The following is a 24,988-nucleotide window of genomic DNA, read 5'->3' as shown; positions in this document are numbered from 1 at the left end:
AGACATGTCTCGCTAAGGAATAATAAAGAATAAGATAGGATAGCTTTTATTTTTTGAAATCGAAACTCCAAATAATTAATGTAATAATGATTATAATTTAGTGATCAAAATTAAGGGCGTTTTGTTAATTTACTATTGAATATATAAAATAATTACAAGAAGAGTAAATTGATAAATATCTGATACGTACTTTTTAAACAAGATATTTATTCCTATATAAATTTAAAATGTTTTGTTGAATTATTGTTTTTCATCTAAATTTTTGACTTCTTCTCTATTTAATATTAACTTAATCATGTTAGTCAAATTAAAGAATAATTAGAAAAATTGGAAAAATAATACAATCTTTTTTTTTATATTTGACCTATTCCTAATTTTTGTTTCCAATATCTTATTAATATTTATGAAACATACTCTATATTTTACATAAATTTTTACTTTCACTAATTGTAAAATACATATTTATAAAATGGAATATAAATTATTTAGCAGATAAATTCAATATATATTTCCTCAGAGATTTATGCTTTTATCATTTCTTTATATTTCTTAATATTTAATAAATTATTTAGTAAATTAGTTCAATATTTTTTCGAATATTTAATACTATCTTTTTTTTTTTACACTTAACCTAATCTCTATTTTAACACACACATACACACATAAATCGTTCCTGTATCAGTGTTTTCATAGAAAATTCCTCGGAAAAAATTGCCATTGCGAATTACGTCTCAATCTTGCGCTAACATCCAAAGGACATAAGTCGCGCAAAGTTACGCAACAGAATCTTCCTCTCGACCGCGACATCTCGAGATTCATCATCGTACGATGCAACGTCGCAGTATTTCTCGTATTCCTATTACGCAAATGCCAATTCGTTCCCTCCCCTCTTGTAACCTCGATTCTCATGTACATCTTTCCTCTCTCAACAGCGGGGAACAATGGCGCCATTACGGCTACGGGCCTCGTCATCGTCCTCACGGGTTTCTCAGCACGCCAGCCGGCGTTACCGCGATTTTCACGAAAGCTGCACATACAATGGCTTCATGCTCTACTCGTCTTCTCGTACATCATCTGAGACACATACTACCGATTGATCGAGGAGATACATTTTACTTGCATCACAAATAATTCTATCTAGTTCGCGTTGTAGTTAAATATTAGGAGCAACTATATTAAAATTAATATTGTTTCATTAAAAACTGACATCAATATTACAGCATTAATTATTTTGATTATTCATATTATTTTAATAGTTAATGAAAAGAGGATGGTTTTTTTTTCTGAATATTTAAAATGTCATTCACAAAAATAAATCGTGACACTATTAAATAGGCAAAATAACGTATGCAAATGATGCGCGATATACACGAATGTAAATCTAAAAAATGATCCAAAAATTACTTAAATTTGTAATTATAAGACGTTCTGTTATTAATCACCGTTTGGTCGAAAATAAAAAACAAAATTCGAAATCAATAGTACCAATACGTAAATATATGTACAAATACCTCGTTTATTTCTAATTAGAAATTTCTATATGCATTTCATTCTTATATTTTATCGCGTCTCGACCCTCAGTAATATTACGTTAGCCGGGACGTGGCTCGCCTTCGCCAGAATGCGTTAGCGAACTATAACGAGGACCGTTTGTATTCCACGGAAGACACTCCGCAGAGCAGAGCCGCCGAGGTCCCCAGTTATTGATCGGCGCTTAGCTTGCTAGCCGGTTGATTTTACTCCGGCCGGAGGAGGACCATACTGGATGGTAGTGTGGATAATGTTAGCCTATAGCTGCTGAAACACATACACGCACATAGACGTACCCACACAGCGGCGTTGGCCCGCGTCGCGTTCGCCGCACACGTATCCGCTCGGTGCACGTGCGAGGCCGACCGCAGCGGAGGGATCCAACAGTCAACTTCGGCCGTGTACGCCGGAGGATCCGATGTAGGTGCTTTCGTAGCCAGGCAACCCGGGCTCGTTCCAACCGTAGTGTATAACCACACCCTCGATTCACCAATTTATTATTCATCTAATGACTGCTCACCATTCTCGCGCGCGCGCGAGCTTGCCTCCTCACGCATTTCTCTCGCGCGATAGGACTTCTTTCTGAGCCCTAAAGCCGATTGTGAAATTAGAGATATGGCGCGGCAAAATAAAACGGAAAGTTCAAGTATAATGAAAAGACTGAAAAAATGAAGGAAAAAAATGAATAAGATATTGCGTGGAGATACATACGTTGACCTTTCATCTCTTCATAATTTTTTATAAGTCAGAAAAAATATTTTTTTACTATAGCAAGGTGGATATAATGTATGTATATATTCTGTTCTATTATATAATAATATAACAATTGGAATTATTATAAATTAAAATGATAGCTGTTAAAAATAAAGCCGAGAGGAATATATATGAAAATTAAAGTCTCTTATCTTATAGTATTTTAGTAAAGGCGTTTTAATCTTTTCTTTATAATTCGTATTAGAAATGATAACGCATGGTTGTAAATTGCAAAACAAAAATAGTATCCCATGCTTCTCTCCCAGAAACATGACCGAGAAAATAATGACCGACGAAATAAAAAAGAAAACAGAAGCGATCGATACATCCATGAGACTGGAGACATCGTAAACGTGATGACATTACGACTCCGTCACGTCCCTGTTCCGGCAGAAGGTTAGCTCTGGCTAGCAATGACAAGAGAGATTGTCGTGATGACTTCTCCGCGCCTGGCAATCGAATTCGACACGAAACCTTTTTCTCCCCAGTGTGCATTTTCGTGGTCGTAACAACGGCCGATCCATCTAGCTATATCCCCGGTCCCCCACGTCTGCCACCGTCGATCATCAACCGGGATGGGGACGGCGCCAAGGTACGAATGCGAGAACTTACAGGGAAGCCCTAATGATCGAGCGAGCGCTTCTTCCCCGAACCCCAGGAATCTGATTCGATCGGACAAAAGAGAGAAAGAGAGCGAGAGAGAGAGAGAGAGAGAGAGAGAGAGAGAGAGGGAGATAAAGAGAAGAGCGTCAGAGCGGCGCGGCCGAGGGAGGTGTGTGAGGCAGAGAGGGCTGGGGAGGAAACAGGGCTCACCTCTTGGCTGGATGGGTGGGTGATGGTCGGATGGGTGGTCTGTAGGCTAAAGTCAGATCTCCAAGGTTTCATAGGTGTGTTGGCCACAAACAGTTGCTAGGTAACCGGCTAGGGAGGCAACCGGTCAATACACGGCTCTTGCTGCTGGCTCACCTCTGCATGAGCTAAAACGTCACCGGCGGCGGAGAGTTGCTCTCTCCACCTGTCCCACCCTGCTTCCCGCGCGCGCTCTTCGAACCACCCCGAGTCGACCCGACATCGGACGTAGGCGAGGGCACCACAGCAGCAGCAACACCACCGTTGGCGTCGTCGTGCCGTTCCTGTCCCCCACTATTGACCACCATACCGCCACTACTATGTTGACTGTATCTACCGGCGCGGCGCGGCGCAACCTCCTCCGGTGATACTCGATAACGACGGCAGTTCTGTCCGCCTCGTCGTTTCCACGTTTCCCGATAACTAGCCGAGTCTTAACTATTAATGTGGAGGAAGTTGTTCCCTTCATTGACCGATAACATTTGTATCGAGTAACAAGATGTTTGACATTCTATTTGAAATGTGAGATAATAATCTTCAAATAATAATCTTTATTATTCTAGTCTGTCGATAGTTCAAAAGATAGACTAAAAAGTTGATTTTATTTTATATGTACTTCACATCGAAGATTAAAATCGATATTTAATTATAAAAAATAGTCACTCATATATGCAAAAAACATACATGACGTATATACTGTCTTAAAAATATCTTTAAAATATTTAATAAATAATAACAACCACGCAGAATAAAAGGAATTTCTTCTTCTTTATTTCTTTTTCTAAATCAAGTTTTCGATTGACAGAATACAATGATGTTTAGCCGAAACGTGTGCGGTAAAAGATTGCAAAAGATCTGAACCTGAATATTTGTCTAAAAATCCAATGTAGATAATGAGAATAATATCAAGGCCGGAGCATAGATTTTTCATAACATGTAGACGTGGGCGAACGAGCGGATTCAGCCACGTGGTGAACATTCGACTAAGGATTCGTGAATAATGTATGCAGTGGACGATAGATGTACTCACAACACATGCGCGAACAATTCTATATTGAGGGATATTCATAACTGACATAGCGCAACATAAATATTATTTATAGAAGGAAAAATGAGATCTCTTTTTCTTTTTTAAAAAAACATCAAAATTTTTTAGAAGCATCTTTGGAATCTACCTTTCATTCGCGAAAGACAGATATGAAGGGACACAACATACGTTGAAATCGACTTACACGAGCTGGTGTAATTCCGTTGTTTTCAATTTTCGCGAGTACGTTCCGAGAGCTTTCGTGAATCCCAATGCGGATTGACGTGTGCGTGTGTGCGTGTGTGCGTTATCTGTACATGTACCTGGCGTCGTCGGGCCGCCGTTAACCGCCAACCTTTCTCCCTCGTTTCCTGGAATAGTAACCACTCGACATTCTCAGTTTCTAAATGATATATTCGAGTGTACCCGTCCACTTCTTTTTTTTTTACGCGATTACAGTCTAACTTCGAAATGAGCAATGGAAACTACGCTTTCGCGGAGTATCGTCGCAGTAGCGGATAAAAGATCGAAGCGCACAAACGGAGCGACACATAATATTCTTTTAAGCGCGGCTGAGATCGAATACCAATTATTTAATAAAAATAGATATCAGGGCTATTTTCGTGTGCACGCGTTTGTCGTACACGTGTATAGACGCAACCGTGCTCTGCTTATATGTGCACTATGCCTGTACCGCATGCATACGTAAATTCTTGTCGTAACTTCGGTCATAAACTTACGCGATGGCCTACTTCCAAATTTTACTGTTGCCAAGCCTTCGTTTTGTCTAATCAAACGGTTACAAACTGTATTACTTTTTTCCAACAGTTACAGAATTTGTAATCACGATTCTCAAAAATATAACGTTTTTCATCTAATCCAGAATTTGGTCAGCAATTTGTACAATGATTCAAAATCGCTGTTATCATTCCAACAGGAAAATTTATATTTTTTAACATCTCTGTAGAAAATTCGAATATATTTACAGTTTTAATACAGTGTGCAAATGTAAACTCTGCACTGTATGAAGATCATTCTTAAATACATTGAATTCGATATACTGAATGAATGGTTATATTGCATTTTAATTATCAATTTTATTAGAGCTTATTAGAGCTTACATTTTTATTCGCTGTATTGAGAAAACTAAACTTTCCGCATACAACTTCATTGCGTGTGTACTCTTGCCAATGACTGTGCTAACCCTCTTACTCGTTAGGTTCTCGGAACCACGGCCATGAGACACCCTGCGCGAAGAAGCCCCTGGGACGCCTGAAGAGGGTTGTTCTCGTTCTCTTCGTATTTAACATTAGGCGCACATCATCCGTAAAATATAACAATAGTGAGAGATAAAAGAATTAAAAGATAAATATTTTTACAGAGAATAATAAAAAAACGTGAACTTTCCTATTGAAGTATAATAACTAGCAATTTTGCATCTCATACGAATTACCGGATTCTATAGATTAGATGAAGATTATTAATATCTTCGAGAAACTTCGAAAGACTTCGAGAGATTAAAAATTCTCCTTGTGATATATTTAAGTTTCTCTATAAAGTTTTGTCAATCCTTATTTCCTTTGTTCGATTTTTACAGTTGATTACAGATTATACAGACATTAAATCACGATATTGTATGTTATATAATAAGAATTATGTAATAGATACGTATTGCCTGATTGGCAAACGAAACAATTAATATGTCTGCATAATAAAGGACTGCAAGTGACTTATTAGGTAATTACGTGCAGTCGGACGCTGAATAGACCTTTCTAATCTCGTTGACTGCCTTTTGATGGTAAGAGATCGCGACCGGCGGTTGTTATGTGGAGGTAAGGTGATCATTAAGATGTGGAAAACGCATCCATCGGAGTAGAAATAACGACAATTTTCCCCGTGACATAATCGAGGGGCCAGCAAGCTTTTGAAAGCGATACTTCCTCACAACGAAAACTATTGCGACAAAAATAAGTAATACTTTATTATCAAAAATACTTTAACTTGAAGTTATATATGTTTGTACTGAATTCTACAATGTATCAATTTAACTTTTTCTGATATTTTTCTTATGTTAAAATATAAAAATTAATATATATTATTTTACATATTAAATTATATGTATATAAAAAATAATATTTCTATAATTTATCGAATTATATGAAAATGTAATCGAATATACTATACATATATCCGCATATATTGAATGATTATACGAATTTCCGTGAGTTTCTCTTTGACAAAATAACAAATAATAGCGATACGTTTCACGGATGTATTTCCCTCACTTTGGTCAGAAACTTCAGTTACCTTACACGGTCTCCTCGCTCACCTCAACAGCGGCAGGTTATCTACCCGCGAGCGAGTCGATTCTTCTCTTTCTGCTTTGTGTACATCCTCGAGTTCGTTCCTCACCTGCACTCACCTGTCTTCCGCTCACTTTCCTTGCCCTACGTGGACAGCGCTCTACTTTTGTTGCATTTAAACGATGTGACTCGCACTGTTCCATATATGCAAGTTTTCACGTCGTCTCACACACACGCACGCATGAACACACACAGAGCCAAACGGCGTTTTTAATATGGTCCCGTTAAAACAAAGAAAATCTTTCTTATTGCTTTCTTGGCATATATTTTCATTTCCTGTTGTCCAACGTACGTTCTTGATGATATTTTGGCATCGATTATCGTTTTAAAAAATAAGATGATCTTCATTTTAAATCTTATCCTTATTTCAAAGACAATATGTAATTTTATAAAAGAAAAAATATAATGTGCTACAACTTACTTGTAACTTCATTACAAGAATTTTGTCTCTAGTTAAAAAAGATTTTAGATTTTTAGCCTAAATGAGATATAAAGTTATTATGTTGCTAACTGACTTAGTTACATCTAACATATTATATATTTTTTTCCTTTATAAAATTACGTATCACCTTTGAGTTTCACGGAGACCAGGGCCACTCAAATATTGAAGAACTATCTCTTTGAGATAAAGATATCACATCTTACTTTGTATATACAAAACGTCTGATGCTTTGGATGAGAGTATTTTCGTACACAAAATATCTATCTAATCATTGTCCAAACTATATAAATTTCATATGATTAACGAATGCACACGTGATTTGTTCAGTTACAGCGATCATTGAACTCGAAGAGTCGCTGACAGAGCACAGAACAGAGAATCCCCTCCTTGCAGAAGACTACCGAATATACAGTGTCCAAACAAAGCTATGTACATCAATAACGAAACTGCATTCTTGAAAAAATTTCAAATTTACTTTTATCATCAAGCATTTAACCCGTCAACGTTAACGTATACAAATTTTTTTGAAATACATAGATTGTTAAAAAATGGATTTTAAATGAGAAAAATTCATACAGAGATATCTTGTCTTCTTTCCCAAGGAGAACAAAAGAGTCAAATTAATGTCAATTTGATGTCAATTTTTGATGTTGTTCGATCAATTATTGACCAAATTTATATCATTCTTTTGTCATGATTCGGTCAATGCGATATTATTTTGACTTTCTTGTACTTGGATTTTCGCGATACAGAGTTTAGCATATCTCTGAAAATATTTTTACAAGTCGCAGCATCAAGCTTTGAACATATTCACGTATTTTTGTGCACTGCATAGTGTAGAACAGTCTATATTTCTTGCATTTCCGCGATATAACCGACGCTGTTAATGAGAAAAATTAATCAAGATGAAGTTTCCCACATCCGGGAGCTTTTCTTATAAATCTTCTCAGCTACGCATTTTTATTACATTCAATGTGCAGTGTATCGGGCGTGTCGACGTCGCACGCACATATGTATCCCATGTATTCCATGTTCGCTCGTGCCGGCGATATCATGTTCGCGCTTATCGTACTGAACCATCCATTTATAGCCGACAATACGACAGCATAACAAAAAAGAAGATTAATTGTAATACTTTTATTCTATGTAATAATTCTAATGATTGTTCTATTAATCTGCATACTTTTTGTCGAACTTTACAATTAGTCAGTTTCCAAAGAAACTGTAGAATTCGACAAAAAAGTAAGGAATAAAAAAAATTTCTTAGCTTGAAGAAAATTCCTAATTTCCAAGAAGAATTAAATTAAAAATATAGCTTCAAAAATTTAAATCCACACTTGCACCTTGCGAAGAGCAGCATTTGTGCATGGAATGCTTTAATCTTGCGAACGTTTCGAACTGTTTATCTGATTCGCCGAATGTCACGTTCGCTTACGGAATGAAGTAGCGAAAATTCGACGGAGAACACGGTTCTGATTTGTCAACTAGACTTTGCGCAATGTGATCTGCTACATTTGCTGTATGCAATGCCAACATCGTAACTGGTCACTATAATCCGAGAAGACTTCCTCGAATTCATATGTAAAATGCCACTTGCTTCTCGAGATATGGATCTCATTGATGGAGTGCTAGCAGAACAATTTTTTTGTATTCATTACGTTATTTATATCTTTTCGGTTCTTTTAACAGTAAAACTATTCGTAGATTAATATCAAAACAGCACATCGTTTTAATTTCTAAATCATATAATTTTGTAACAATTATTTAATACATTATGACGAAATTTATTTTTTGTCTCATTGCAAAACAGTATAGAAAAAAGAACGTAGAACAAGATGGTACTTGCGAGATCACGTGATGTTTATAACCACGCAAAAAAATGCTTAACTCGCCAACACCTGCAGTTTTGCAATGAGATCAGAGGCAAGATATCCGAAAAATAAAACGTATATTCCCATGAAACCAGATCTTGTTTAGTTCAGCAATAACTGAATTATGATCTGTATTCTTAAATATCGAAAAAAAAGATATTCTTCAATTGTACGTATTGTATATTCAATTTCACTAAACAGTATATGAAAAACTTTATTATAACACGTAACAAAAATGATCTTGATTAATATTTATTTATTTATTTTACTCTTTTAAATACATTATTAAAATAGTCTAACAAAATTTTTCATGCTTTGTACGCATTAACGAAAAATAAAGAAAGAAGGATATTATCATATTTTCGTGAACAAGAATTCATTAACAAAGAATTCATTAACATACAAAATCAATTCGACTAGAAAGCCTATTCTTCGAAAAGAACTGTACAGACAATACAATAAATTAAAGCGAAACAAATATAGTTTGTCTCACTTCAATTTATTGCACTGGCGTGTACCAGTTCAAAAAGTTCATCGAAAAATAATAGACTTAGACTGCTAACTTAAAAAAAGAAACTAACAAACAACGCTAGCCGAAATTAACATGCATATATATTCAATCATTTAAAAGCCCGATAAAAGATCGAATAAATGAGTGAATACATAATGCGGCATTTGACCCCCTGATTACTGATCTTTCACCTATTCGGACCAAGTGTAAATTATTCATTAGAGGCGTCCAAAATTAATCAATGGTCTCAACCACTGATATTGATTCTATCGCTTGCTTTATTCGAAATCTAATCCAAATGAAAACGTCGTGCAACGATTTTATTCTACGCACGAAGATTCGTATGATATCTGACTTTTGATCTCATAGTCTAAGGTGACAACAACGTATCGAGTATTCTCGATAATTCAGAGTTATGTTCAGAGGAGATAGTGACCGTACGTTGCAGTACGCAGATGTACATACTTGACGTCCAGATGTATCCGTGTACAACGTGATACGCGCGCATTACGTGCTGCATACACGCGCACGCCGTGTATGGGTCCACCTGAGTGAGCAGACGAGTGAGTGAGCACGGAGGAGAAGGTGTCTCACATGGGTGCCTCTGTTCCCTGCAACACGAGTCCCACAGATGGGGGAGACATCCGGGCAGCTGACGTTCAAATGAAACTGACTGACTGACTTCGGCTTAACCGACTCCACATCCTCCTTCGATTAAGGAGAACTACGTCCGGAGAGACTGGAGAACGCAGGGGGATTGTGTGTGCGCGCCATCAAATTATATTTCGTCGATATATATATATATATATATATATATATATATATATATATATGTATGGCTGGTTAGAACCTCTTAAGTATCCTTAAGTATGTGCTAAATAGATAGATCGTGGGAAAAAGGACCATTTATGGTCTTTGCTTAGCTCTATTCGAATTTCGATTCTATTGTACATTTCCTCTTTATCCTTTATGAAGTGTTAAAATTTGTTTGATAAAACTTAATGAGTCACGCAATTAAGTACGGGTTTATCTGCGCTGAATCTTGCTTACGATGATTAGTTTAGCTTTATTAATTTTTTGTAGTACATCAATTATGATATCAAATTGTCATTTTTATTGTCATTAATTGGTTCTTTATTTTTTTTCTACATTATTCTTGCTTTTATATTCATTGATCTCGATGTCATTAAAAAAGTTCGGTTTCATAGCTTTAATAAATTCTTGATGTTTTTTCTTGACTATTTTGCTTACGTCTTTGTTATTAGTCTAACTTTATTAATTTTTTGTACTAATATTAATTATAATTTCAAATCATCGCTTTAATAGATTCTTGATTTTTTTTCTCGACTTCGTTTATATTCACTGATCCCAATATTATTTTTAAAAATCAGTCTTTCTTTACATGTATCTTTATTAAAAATTGTAATTAATAAATCAGACATTTCATTTAGATCAAAAGTCAATTGCTAGTCTTCGAACAGTCGAGAGCGCGTGATAATCGAGTTGCTGAGTGACGGAAGATCATCTTGCATCTATATTTTCCCTGACACTAGAAATCCGAGCGAATGTTTGTAACATGAACGACGCACCACAGATTGGCACTTGTGCGGTTGCCATCGTCTGATTAATCAGAGGCAAGATATACGACACTGAATCTGAATTTTGCCAAAAAGATTGATCCTTGCAAATATACACTTATTAAGATATAAAATTTACATCATAACTGGACACACGAGTTGTCATTATCGTGTCACTTGTGCACAAAATTAAATCTGCGTATTCTCTCACTATATAACATTTATTACCATTAAAAATTTTTCAATAGTTTTATAGAAATGAGCTACTTACATATTCAAATCAATTATGAGAATTGTAGTGTTCTCAGTGTAAATTAATAACAGAACTTATCAAGGAAATCAATAATTTTCCATAGCAATCTCAATCTACCCGGTTGCTATACTCGTTATCAAAACGTCTTATCGTAATAACACCCTTGTTAAGTGAAGTTTCATTGCCATGTAATAAGTCGCAATTAGTAATACGGTCGGCATGAAAAATTACTCGGATTAAGCTTTCTTGTCGTGAAAACGCGCTAGTATCGAGTTTATCCGCTAAAATTGCGTGGTATAGACCTGCAGCCGCATGCGAGCACGCAATACCCCGTTTTCAGGAAATATAGCGAAGGGAAGATATCAATGAGACGAGCACGAGTCAACAATATTGCCTTAGCATCGCGCGCATGATCGTGTAATTCTTGTAAACCGATACGCGCGGGTTGAACGACTTGTAACTCTAAACGCCGATCGAAAACCATCGTCTCGTTATATGCATCAGATTTTGCTTAAATAGAGTGCCTACGAATCGCATTTGCGAATAATTACGTCTCGTATATGAAAGCCGATAACAACCTGAGAATGTCACGTCAAGGGACACCCGCACGCGAAATACCGCTTTAACATCTTCATTTACTTGCCATTAGTTGTCTTCTGTATGATTTACTTAGCATTCGTTTGTTTATTGTATTTAATCGATAAAATTATTTAATCGATATCCGTGAAAAACAGAAAAATTTCAATAGAAATTTCAATAGAATTAGTTTAAATACAGAATAATTTTAGACAACACTTTCCATTGTGTTTTATTTTTTTTAACTCTTATTGATTAATCTTCTCTGATTTTATTTATTTCTTAGAGGATATTTTCTAGAACTTTTTTTTTCCATTTTTTTTCTGTTCTATTAAACTCGATTCTTTTCCAAGGCAATCATGAGCAATTTTTGAAAGGTTCTCCATTGTCCCTATCGAAAGGAACACACTCGTCGGTCGCGCAGGATACCGTGGGGCACGACACGACGAGAGATGGTGCGCGCCATTTGTACGAGGGGAGGACAGAGGAAGTAGAGAAAAAAGAGAGATAGTGTACCCCAGGGAGATGGGGAGTAGCCCGCCGAGAGCGAGAAGGTGAAAGAGACAGAGCGAGGGGCCAGGAGAGAAAGAGAGAGAAAGAGGGAGGGAGAGCTCTGTGGGACTCGCGTGAGGGCGAGCGGGACCGAGCGAGCGAGAGACAAAAGGGAGGGAACGGATAAGAGGAAGCGTGGGCACTCAGGTGTGACTCTCCCGCGGGTTCTCCTGCGCCTCTCCTTGCCAGCAGCAACAGATACGCGGACCTTGGTCTCTCCCCGTGCGCGTCCGGAAGTGCTCTTTATCTCTGTCGGTCTGTCCCCTTCGCCCGTACGTATTCCCGCCCGCGCGCGCACGCACGCACGCACGTACGCATGCACGCACATACGCACGCACGCGGGTCTGTCGCCCGCGCGCACGTAGAGCGCACGTAGTAACGTAACGTAACTCACAAAATCGCTGAACCGTTCTCACTCCTTGTTCTCGCGTGCCTTTTGCCAACTTTCTTAATAAATTGCTTCATAATCATATTTTTTTGATAATTGCTTTTTGTTAATTCTTTAATTCGTGAGACAATATATACATCAAATCGTCGTCAACTCTATGTATCATCTGGACTTTGCAAGTTTAATCGCGGAGCGTAATTCGTGTTTTTCCTTTTGTCTTTTGTCGGCGGCGCACTTTCTTAGCATGCGTTCGGCTTTCTTAGTAGAAAAACGCTAGATTTTCACTAGATCGAGAATAGAATGAAGCACAAAGAGTTCTTTTATTGTAAATTTTATATGTTAAAAATAGTATTCAATTTTTTTGAAATTAAATATAATTCACATTATATATATAATATAACAGATTCGATATAACAGATTCGATATGACGATATCAAAAACTTAAATTAAATCTATCGACTTTATTAGGATTTCTGTCAAATCTACAGAAAACAAAAAATGTATGTATTTATAAAATAAATATATTTATATACGTATGTATTTAAAAAATATGAATATTTTGCTTCATCTGCCTCTATGATTCAGCGCATTTTTCTTTATCTCGGTAGATTATCAAAGAATAATTATTTATCAAGGGTTTGTCGCTCCGTGATATCAGATAATCGACGTGCTACCCTTTATTTTGTATCCTGGACATCGACTCAACGAAATTTCCTGACGTACTCAGATAATCGACGCGACGGTTAACGGCGGGTGTGCGTAGCAGGTGGTGCGTATATATATATATATATATATATATATAATATATACCAATACCGAGATAATATATGATATACAGATACAGATATATCTAGTCACAAATAGCTTTGCAATATTCAAGAGAATAAAAAGTATTAAAACTAACAACTTTCGATTTTCATCAAAATCTTATATGCCAAATATTCGTGTATTTTTTCGTAAAATTATTTATTCAAGCGGTAGATTCTGCATCTTAAAACGACGTGAAAATTACAAAAGAGAATTTACTAGAATATTTATAATTTCATTCAACGCCTAATGAGTCAATTCTAAGCAGAATCATAAGACTCGTAACATGTTCTTGTAAAACTTGTAAGAACTTATGACTAATATTCTAAGTTTATGCGTATATATCGTATAAGACGTATGATTATTCGTAAATATCTACGATTTCTTAAAAATTTTATTTACAGCTAGTAAGAAGCTGTCTGTAAAAATATTGTATAAAGGTGTAAGCATTTAAAAATTCTTACAAGTCTTACAGGAATATGTTACGAGCTTTATGATTCTGCTTAGAATTTAGGCATAAATTTGCTCACATTTGTAATTTTGAAACTTCATTTCAAGATACAAAATTGATCCCCAGAACTTAAAAAAATATTGAAACAAAACAAACCATTTGACATATTTTTTAAGAGTATATAACGTAAATTAATGGAAAGTTTCAACGTGAACGAAGCTATGTACAGATTCAGATACAAATGTAAGAAAAAAAAGAAAACTTTAGAAAACAAGACGTGAGAATATAAAGATAAAGGATAAGGAGAGAAAGAACTATGAAGATAGATAAAGTGAATAGGCAAAGGAATAGTATAATGTAATTATAATCGTGATCCAACGAGAGGGAACATCATGGTAATGTCCATGTAATTTTGAGAAACTTCCGTTCATTCTATTTTATGTGTAAAAAGTAAATACATAAAAAAAAAGATGGTATCATCTTGTTTATGGATCTCCTTGACGATGCATGATAAAAAAAACGAAAGAAGAAAAAAAATGTATCACGAGAGCGAAATGAGTGGTACGGCAGAATAGTCACTTCCCCGGCTAGCGTTAATCGGATGAAGAGATCAACATACTGGACAAGCTTCCCGGCTTTATATGACTAGCTCTACTAGTCATATAACGCAATACCAAAGCGCTTAATTTAATTGTTTAAATACCAAACTCTTATGGTCACAATCATTTGCGTGTAAAAGAAGCTGCTGACAATTAGTTATTGAAAATTAGGAAAGAAAGAGCAAATTTAAACCTTCTAGTTGATTTTTATGACTCTAATTATATAGCTAAAGACAATCTGGATTATATTTAGAATATTTAACTTGACGCAAATTGTTTTGCAAAACAATAATATGTCAGATAATTATTCGTTCAATAGATTAATTTCTAAAAGGAAAATGACATAATAGTCGGTTGGTGCAAATTATACTTCTTTCCAGGGCACATAATATATCTCCACGCATAAGATTAAATAAAACGAGTTGCTAAATTGTTGCATTCCTTCTCGGTAAACCACGATTACATCTCCAGCGTTACCACGACCAAGAAACGAGGGCGGATCGCGCGAGAGACGAGGGGACTAAAATAATTACGGGAAACCGAGGTTTAGAGAGCACCGAAGAGGAAAGGGAGCAAGAGAAGAGACGCGAGAGAAGAACGAGGGGCAGCACGCAGCGAAGGAGAGACGAGAAGAGATTCCGGAGAAGCAATGCTAATTCCTGGCTCGGAGCCTCCGAGAGGTTTCTCACCTTCTACGGTTTCCCTCCTCCAGTCTACGTGAGGGCCACTCGTTCGACGCTCTCATCGGGGATGACTTTGCTTGGCACGGCGTCGACTAATCTGACTTTGAACGCGACTGCTTGATTTTTCAATATCTCGTATATTTTTATTGTGTTTATTTGAAAAATTATATTTATTCAATTTAACATTATGTTCTTATTTTTAGAGAAGTTGTATACACGATATAATATATTGTATTAAAAAATTAATACAATACTATATGAAATATAGAATATACACATATTTATATATTAATTTAAGTTTAAATTAAATTTTATGAAAATTTTGTAGAAATGATATTTTTAAGTTATCTCTGATACTAATATAAGAAAGGATTATAAATTTTAATTCAATTAGTGTTATTTTAATTCAATACAGTATTAATCATTTTCATAGTTTGCTTTTTAATTGATTAATGAATATCATTTATTTTACAATTAACATAAATTAGTTTCATTTAATCAAACATGTACATGTAGATATACATAGCAGTTAACATTGATCAAAATCAATATTTAGAAAAAATATATGAACCTAATGGAATTTCTGAAACATACAATAATTAAAACTATACTGTCAAATTTAACCTAATTTAAGTCGCCACTGTTCCTACTCAATATATTGTTATTTTGTATTAAAATTATAATACAATGTCAAATTTAACCATTATTTTAACATAAAATACATAGAGTAGGAACAGTGACAACTTAAATTAGATTAAATTGACAGTTATAGATTTAACAGTGAAACCTTAACTAAATAGATATTATTAAAGTTTGGCGTAAAATTTTGCATATCTCTCTCTCTCTTTCTCTCTCTCTAAATTAATTTTTTGTACTTAACCTACTTTTTATGTACCTATTATAAAAAAAATTCTATACATGTGTGAAAATTATGCATTAGTAATATGTATAATATATAAGAATCAAATATAATGCTGTCAGATATCTAAATGAATTAAAAACTCAAGAAAGAGACTTGCAATTTTCTTAAATTCATAAAGATTTCATTTTATGCTTATATTATCTCAATAGATAATGTTTTTCTTATGAATATTATTGTTGAAAATTATATCGCCTTTATGTTTAATATCGCCTTTTAGATTACCTTTTCTTTGTTTCATATAAAGCGACTACTGTAAGAAAAATCCTATATGTACGTTCAATAATAATTAAATTACACGATCTCTGTAAAAAGATTAATACAATATTCATAAACTTTTATCTTTAGCGGTTTGTCATTTAACGAACAGTTACGATCGCAATGCGAGAAATGCTACATTCATCTACCCTGGCGAAGCGTAACGACCGTTACATCGTAAAGCCCAGAAATTTACATAAGCACAGCATATAAGCGTTTTGACTAATAAAATACTCAAAATAAATTCTGAGCAACAATATGGTGGCTCGTGCCGAGCGTCTCATCGGACAAGGCACTTGTCCGATGTGTGTTACGCCTGTTACTGTTATGTCAATTTGTGTGCTACGGTTTTAAGTTCTGCCAGCCAACTTCTCTTCTGCATCAACGATCAAAGAAAGAAAACCATGCATGAGCGTCTTTAATATACCCCTCGTTCGCGATCGTTCGGAAAGTTGTTGCGTATTTCTCGATAAAAGCACTTCCCGAACGTTCGAGTGAAATGTACTCATTTAGAACGGATTGCACCAGTCGTCAATTAACGTTAATCGTGGTTAATTTTCCTTATATACGTTACATGCATACAGCTAGATCCATGATCTAACAGGGGATCTTAGGAGTAGTTAATCGGAGAATAATTAAAGCTAATTAACAGATAAAGATAAAAATTCTCAAGTTTAATCACTGAGTGCTACTTTCATGATTATATTTTTAAACATTTAATTAATTCTTTTAGCTAAATATTAACAAGATTATATATTTTTAATCTTATATATTTATATAATTAGTTATAATTGACTAATGATATAATATTATTATCTACTTTTTTATTACGCGTAAACGAATATTAATTTGTCCCAAAATAATTGTTCAAAGATTTTCTAGAATTTTTTGAAATTGAGGAGATGACTTAAAAATGGATAATAGTATCATAATTTAGTGTTGTTCATGATTGACGGAAGCTATCGATACCGTAATGTTCGGGTACTAACCGGAAGTAAGATCCACGTGTATCATGCATCGCGAAGCTGTCAGAGAAAGGAGACAAGGGACGGCTTTATACTTTCTTAGCAAGCAATTCAATAAATCGATCACGTAAAAGAAACGTATACGTAATGATTTTTTTGCATATTCATGCACGGACATTAGTTTAAACAAATTCATTGGCAGTCTTTGATTTGACCTATTTTGTGCGTTACGTTATAAGTATTAGAAAAGTGAAAGACATAAAAGTGATTATTTTTTTTATAAAATAACAATTGCCAAATTAAACTCGATTTATCAAAACATTATAGATCTCTGTGTAAATTTTTCTTCAAATTAATTAAGTTGTTTAATTAAATTTTATGAAAATCTATATTAAAAGCATGACATTACTCTTCGGATTACGTACGCAGTTTTTAATGTAATGTTTAATTGAATCAATATTACAGGACAAGGATGAAGACAATAGCTGCGTTCATCAGAGAAGACTAATCAGTTAGTTATTTAATGATTCTTCAATATGATAGTTCTTGCCTTTAGTTTTTTGTTGAATCTAACCGATTTGTTTTTCTGCTGAATGTAATCAATGAGTCAACTTTTCTATAAAAATGATTTCTCATTTTTACATCTGAAAAAGCATCTATTCGTGACGCACCAATTTATATCAGACAAACCGATTTGATCAGAGATCGCATATTATCTCTTCAGCGAAAAGTAATTCTGGACCGTTACAAGACATCATTACAAGACATTTTCTTCACTGCCACTCGTAATTCCCTTTTTCCGATGAGAAAGCTCAATAAAAAGTACCGGGTGGCAGACACGATCTCACCGCATCTAAAATCATTCGGCGGTCCTCGTGATTGTATTAATTCACTTGACGGAATACAGAATACGGGACGCAGGGTGTATACAGATGCCTCGGGAGTTCGCGTGTAGATGTATTGTCTTCTCGGCTCCTTTCTCGCATTAGCATAAGAATTCAGCGTGTGCCTGATGTGCCTATCAATCGGATTCCCCCTCTTTGTCCCCCTCCTCCTCTCCCCCCCGCTGATGAATCAAGACTTAAATCTTGCACCATGATCAACCGGCAGTCCGAATGTCGAAACGTCGTCATCATCGATCGAAATCTGAAACACGTTGGCCCGTAAAACCGACAACTTTGGCCTCAAATGGCCGACACCTCGGAAAGTACAACGGCATTGCGACACGCGAGGATTGATCTTATCACGGTTGGGATTCTTAATGATCGCATTAACCGCGACGAGATTTTGCAGGAATTGAATATCAGCGACAAAAAGATGTACAAGTATGATCGTACGCAGATGAAGACGTACGCAGTTTATTTATTTGTAACTTTGTTAAAAAGCAACGCATCACTCGCGATAATTTCAAATATTTTTCAACTATAAAATATTATAGAATTTAAAAAATGGCTTTAACTTTGAAAAATCTGTCGTACTTTTTATTTATATTTTACTATTTTATTCGTGTTATTTTTATTTCCATCTATTCTTTTACTACTTCTTTTAGACAGAAAGCATATAACGTAATAAGTACAATATAGAAAAGAGTATATTAAAATAAATCTTTATCGTGTGATATAAAAACATTATGTACGAGACGTAAATATTTACAAAAAGAACGGTTTTACTGAAGTATGTCAAAATTTAGTTAAAATAATGAATCTGAAAATAATTTTGTTGTTGGATCATCAAAATAATTAAGTAAAACGTACACTTAAACGTGTGATGACAATATTTTAATATTTCCGTAATCAGTTTAAGTGTCCTATATAATTATTTTGATGATCCAAACACAATTATTTTCAGATTTCTCACCAGCTAAATTTTTAGATTATAGATATTTCAGCAAAACTGTTTCTTCCGTGCGGCAAAATAATGTTACTCAAGCCATAAATTGGGTAGCATGAATTTTTCGGAACAGTATAATAATTCTCAAGTTCTTTGTTGCACGAAGCGTTCACGTGACACGTTCTTGCCCAAATTAAGAGTCGAGGCTTAAGAATCGAGGGGTCGAATCGTTTCGGCGTGCCGAATGCGCGTCGCGAAGTCGAAGTGAGGAACGAAAAGATCGACGATCCGGTGGCTCCAGTCCCAAGAACAGAAATTGTTACGTGCTCGCTCCGGCAGCGTGATTCGAATGCTCATGCGAGTGATCGGCCGCGGTCATCCAGAGCCGAGAGGAGAGACTCACGAGAGTCCCGTAGCGTTACTCAAGCGCGGAGGAGCTTTCTTCGACGGACGTGCACACGCACGTATGTACACGCACGCGTGAGCAGTGCCGTAGCCGTGGTGAAAAAACGGTGAAAAGTATCTCGAACAATATCATATATTATTACTAATCTATTGTATTAGGTGTTGGAATTAATTCGTAGCGTTTTACAAGTGATGGGAAGTACTTTCATTAATATATTTTTTAATGCTCATGTGAAATAAATAACATTCTTTCATTAAAAAACGCTACGAATTAATTCCAACACCTAATACATATACAAATTAACAATATTAGAACGATATATAGAGACCAAACGTGACGACAATAATAATAATAATAATAGAAAAAAATATTTGAGAAGTGCAGATAATTTATCTCGCTCGCATTGCGACATGGAGAATTCTCGTCTCATTGAGAATTTTATTAAGACAAGCAATCCGTTATTGCTCATCATAATAGTGGTTACTTATATGTTGATATGAATTATAATCCATATATATTTATATAGTCTTATATTCGAAATCGTCTTATGTACGTCTCGAGACGCTGTACGATCAATTCATTGGATGAAGTCTCTTAAGATTGTTTATGATCAGACTTAAAATGATCTTGTGATGTAAGCACAAACAATATGAATACAGCCATGTGAGGTTTATATGAAATTTTTTTCACGGAGACTCACGGACTCTTCAAGTCCGTATGCAAGGTAGAAGAAGGTAAATCTCGTGTTCGGGGCGCGAAAGTGGCTAATCACGTCGCTACGCACGTCAAAAGGCGATTGTCCGTCCACGCGGAAGCAGAGAATCCACGACGGCTCTCCTCTGCATCTATCCCTCGATCACCTCTCGCTCGCAGGACACGTACTCGTCGTGTCCCCGTACACGTCCTCGTGCATACGACGATACGACGCGCGCGGTATGTACTGCGATGTGTGTACGCGATGTGTGTGTCGTCTGCTTCTACTCGTCGCAAACGCGTACGGTGCGTGATGCCGAAACAGCCGACCGGGATGTCGGACGGGAATCTGCGCGCCAGCGATATCGAGGGCAGGCTTTCGCAAGGAATTTAAAGAGCAGATCGATCGTAATCTTCGACACACCCTAAGTCTTCTCGATCGAACACGCCCGCTTTCGATCGAGTTGCTTCTAGGCTCGTTCTTAAATTCGGATCGCATAGGCAAAACACTATCAATAATATATAATCGGTGTGACATTAAGGAATGGTTTGTTTTCACTCTTACTATGATTTCTCAAATAAAAATTGTATATTTCGTTTGATCCATATTTTATTTCAATTAAGAAAAATTAATAATAATAATGAAAAGATCAAGTCAAATTTTTTAACATTAATTTATGAAAATGTTATTATGTTATTCGTCGGAATGATTTTGATTTTGCCTATATATATATATTCTTGTTTGTTTACGAAGCTTTTAAGAATTAACATACAGAATAATATTTTTTTAATTCATTGTTCAACAAATTTGGACCTTATAATTTTTTATTTTTTATAACTTTTTAGATTTCTTTATACTTATTTTATTCCATTTGCTGTCATAAATGAAAAGAGAGAAGTTATACAATAGAGATATTCTGTCACATCGCAAAACGAACGATCATAAATTATGCATCCGGTTATCGATCATCGTGTTATTTCTGTTTCTCCTATTTGATAGACTAATAATTCACTTATAAAGCGATTATATAATTAAATTTACATTTTTTTAACACGATTTAGATGGTCTTGACAAACAATATTCTGAATAAACGGAGTTTCATGAGTACGAATGAGCTATTTATTGTAAGGTATAATACGCTGAATACGCTGAATACGCTGAAACTTATGACGATGTCCTTTCGCTTAATGCATGGGTATTTAATGCGTCTACTCACCAAACAGGTAGACGCTTTTATGAATGCGACTGGCATTGCCCATGGGTGAGACCGCCGAATATGGATGGCAGCCGAAGATAACCGGGAGCGATGAGACTGCTTAGCGAATAAGGACGTGACGTAGACACAGCTTGACCTATAAGGCAAACGGATCTGCTGTTAATAGTCAATATGCATTAGACAAACAATGAGCGGATCTTCGGGCCGCACACGATGTCTGTCTTTTCTTCTACGTTGTAGAGATTTTAAGCAGCAAAAGCTTTAAGTTATTCGAAATTGCTTGATATAACTAAGCATATATCATATGTATATATCTTTTATTTTGTAAATCTCAATACTAAATAAAATGAGATATCAAATAAAACCAGACAGAAATATAGCTCTTTTAAGTCTTAATATTTTAAAGAAGATATGGAGATAAGAATTATAAAGAATGTGAAATTCGAATATAATACGTAATATGTAAAAAAGTGAAAGTGAGAAAGTAAGTAATTTACTTGTTATAATATACACATTTTATTTATTACACACACAATATATTACATTTTTGTATAAATAAAAAATATGATATTTTTATTTTAGAAACTCGAACGTATATAAAATATAATAAATGTAAATCAAAAAGAAATATGTAAAAAAAAACATAAAAAATTTATGTGGCTGAAGCTAGATAATTATTGTTTGCTCTGTCTTTTGTCTGTGTCATTAAAGTTTCGGACAAATTATGGATGATACATGTATAATGATCTATAACCAATCAAATAGCTAACATTAAGCAATCAATGCAATAATAACTAAGAAAATTTTTGGGAAATTTAATAGAAAATTTTAATTAATCATGATTTTTGACTCGGGAATATCGAGTTCAGACACAAAAATTAAAGATGATCATGAAATAAGAAATTCCAAGGTAAATATGTATAATTGGTTTTCCATTAATTCTGATTAAACAAGTGTTCTCTCAATTCCAGTTTGAGTTCTATTTGATAATGAAAAATAATAATTCACCAATTATTATTTTCCCAAAATTTTTACATTTCATTATTTAACTGTAATTAGGACCGTAATTAGTTATTATAGAATACAAAAAATAATCTACATTTTTGGCATTTAGTTTAAATAATTAATTAATTGTTGATTATTGATTGATTGACAGTTAAAATATGTATTTTTTATTCTTTATATTTATTTCAGATCAAGATGCTATACTTAGGCATAATGTATTTTGCTACTAATTGTTTAAGCTCGATCGCTTTGGAAGCTGGTTCTCGCAATTTATTTCGCTCTATTTCAACAAGACCTGTGGTTTTTAATAATATATTCCGCCGAAATTACAGTAACTGAACTTCAGTCTGACAAGATTAATTGACACGAGTATGAGATAATAATAATACATAGAAAATAATTTCTTGTTTAACGCAGATTTGAGGATTAAGATAATGATAGGAGACCTGCTTGCAGCATTGATATCTACAACAATGCTAACAATTGGTGACATATATGGAATTCCTTATCTTTATTTGCCATGGCTTGTCAATACTATTGAAGGGATGATTTTTCACGAAGGGCCAACTCTTTTCGGATTGGCATACACTGTGTTACCCAATGCAAACTTGCCTACGGGATTATTTATGTTTATAACACTACTTTTATATGGTAAGATATTTAAAACGATTAAGATTAAAGAGAAGCTTCATTCATGGATTTTACAAGAAGTCCAGTTTCTAAATGATTCATAAAATCTAAAAAGTTGATTAAACACGCGTTTTTGATGTCGAAACTCATGACATTATAAAATATATTACTAATATTAATGCAATTTTAATATAACATTAATGCAACATACTTATTATACTTTTTAGTAGGAAGTATAAAATATTGCGTTCAAATATTTTTCCATTGTTTGTGATAGTATAAAATTTAGATTGGCAAATATTTAAAAAATAATTTACTAATCTGAACTTACAATTTATAATTAAATTGAACAATTCGTAACTGTAATTTTATTTTCCAGTGGAAGAGCTGTGTATCTGGAAAGACGTTCTCATGAATTTCGAACGCTGCTGGACAAGATATAATAAAAATAATAAATTGAAGAAGAATGCAAAATCGATAAGGATAGCAAATAAAGAATTATGCAACAAAGCTAAAGAAAGTCTTAATGAAAATATAGTTTCGCCAAAATCAACAACGAATCAACAAAATTCTAAAACTCATTTCCATGTACTTAATATTGATGATATTATTAAGCCTATTGAAAAAACTATAGAAAATAATACATCGATTAAAAATCGTCGTAGCAAAAGTCTGTTTACAGAAGTGACTGGTTAGATTAAAACTCATTTAAATGATAAATAAAAGATTTAGATCAATTATAATTTTTTCCTTAATCTGGATTTTCTTAATCTCAATTATATTGAACTCAAATATAAAAATTAAAGATAGCAATCATAAAATTAAAAATATGTCGAAATAAAAATTAATTTAATAATAATACTTTAATATTGTCGCATGATTAAATTTTAACTCCCTCCGTTCGACTTTTGTGACGAATAATAATTATTGTAAAATATAAAAATTAAAAAATTAATAATTAAATAATTAAAAAGAAGTAGAATAGTGCTCTAATAGCGTAAATACATTCATGTTTTATATAAATAGCCATCATTTATTATTTAATTTGAAGTCTGATTTCTCTGATAAAGGTCACAATCTGTTGAAATTTTATTGAGATATATAGGCGAATGTTAAATTAATTTTAATTCCTTTTCCTCACCTTTATAACAAAATAATAATAATTGCCGTAAAATATAAAAATCAAAAATGTAATAAATAATTAAGAAGAATATTAATGCTACAATTAAGCGTAATTAAACTCATATTTTACATCCCAGCAATTGATAATTTCTTTTTTCTTTTCAGCTGAACTTCCTGTTCGTCTTTCCTTTTTTCTCTCCAACGTGGAAGTTCAGTTTGAACAGATCAAATATCAGTTTGCTGAGTATATATATATATATAATCATCAGTTAGCTTTACAAATATGATTGCTTAAATTAGTTTGAAGTCCGATTTGTCTAATATAAAGAAATCGCATTTTAATTATATTAAAATTTTATTAAATTATATTACAAAATTTCATTAAAATTTTATTAAAATATATCATTTTTTACTTCATAAAATATAATCATTACTTATTAAGAATACAAATCCCAAAATATACTGTAACATACTACAATGTGCAAATGTGCGGCTAAGCAAATTTTTACATTTATTTCTTTCTTTTTTCATTGTATTGCATTGTATTCTATTTTATTATCTTTGCATTGTTTTATTGCATTGTATTTTATTATATTATTTTTCTTTTATAATTCTTCAGTATTTTTTTATAATAATTAAAAAATATGAAATATTGAAATATAATATGTAAAATATGAAATTTTACAAAATGCATACAAAGCAACGGCCTCT

General features: G+C 34.0%; 2 protein-coding genes across 3 annotated transcripts in view; one reads left to right on the top strand and one right to left on the bottom strand.

Moving 5' to 3' along the window:
• The window catches only part of LOC105146197 (uncharacterized), a 118,422-nt gene extending 96,777 nt beyond the window's left edge, over window positions 1-21,645 (bottom strand). The window contains exon 1 of the mRNA XM_087403762.1: window positions 21,521-21,645. Coding sequence (XP_087259888.1) covers window positions 21,521-21,563 — 43 coding nt within the window. The 5' untranslated portion in view covers window positions 21,564-21,645. The remainder of the gene's footprint in view (window positions 1-21,520) is intronic.
• Window positions 21,646-21,662: 17 nt separating this feature from the next.
• LOC105146198 (uncharacterized) lies at window positions 21,663-24,380 on the top strand. 2 transcript variants are annotated; one of them, XM_087403766.1, is made up of 5 exons: window positions 21,663-22,004; window positions 22,103-22,430; window positions 22,715-22,856; window positions 22,943-23,176; window positions 23,535-24,380. In XM_087403766.1, exons 2-5 carry the CDS (start codon window positions 22,359-22,361, stop codon window positions 23,849-23,851), a joined length of 765 nt encoding a protein of 254 aa, XP_087259892.1. In that variant the 5' UTR covers window positions 21,663-22,004; window positions 22,103-22,358; the 3' UTR covers window positions 23,852-24,380. The 2 variants fall into 2 exon arrangements, with proteins under 2 accessions (XP_087259892.1, XP_087259890.1); XM_087403764.1 differs by having other exon boundaries at window positions 21,663-22,430.
• Window positions 24,381-24,988: the final 608 nt, after the last annotated feature.

This window comes from Acromyrmex echinatior, chromosome 3 (assembly GCF_024713525.1).
Source record: "Acromyrmex echinatior isolate Ae372 chromosome 3, ASM2471352v2, whole genome shotgun sequence".
Lineage (NCBI taxonomy): Eukaryota > Metazoa > Arthropoda > Insecta > Hymenoptera > Formicidae > Acromyrmex > Acromyrmex echinatior.
Note: the sequence above shows the minus strand (reverse complement) of the source record. Positions and strands in the feature narration are given on the sequence as shown.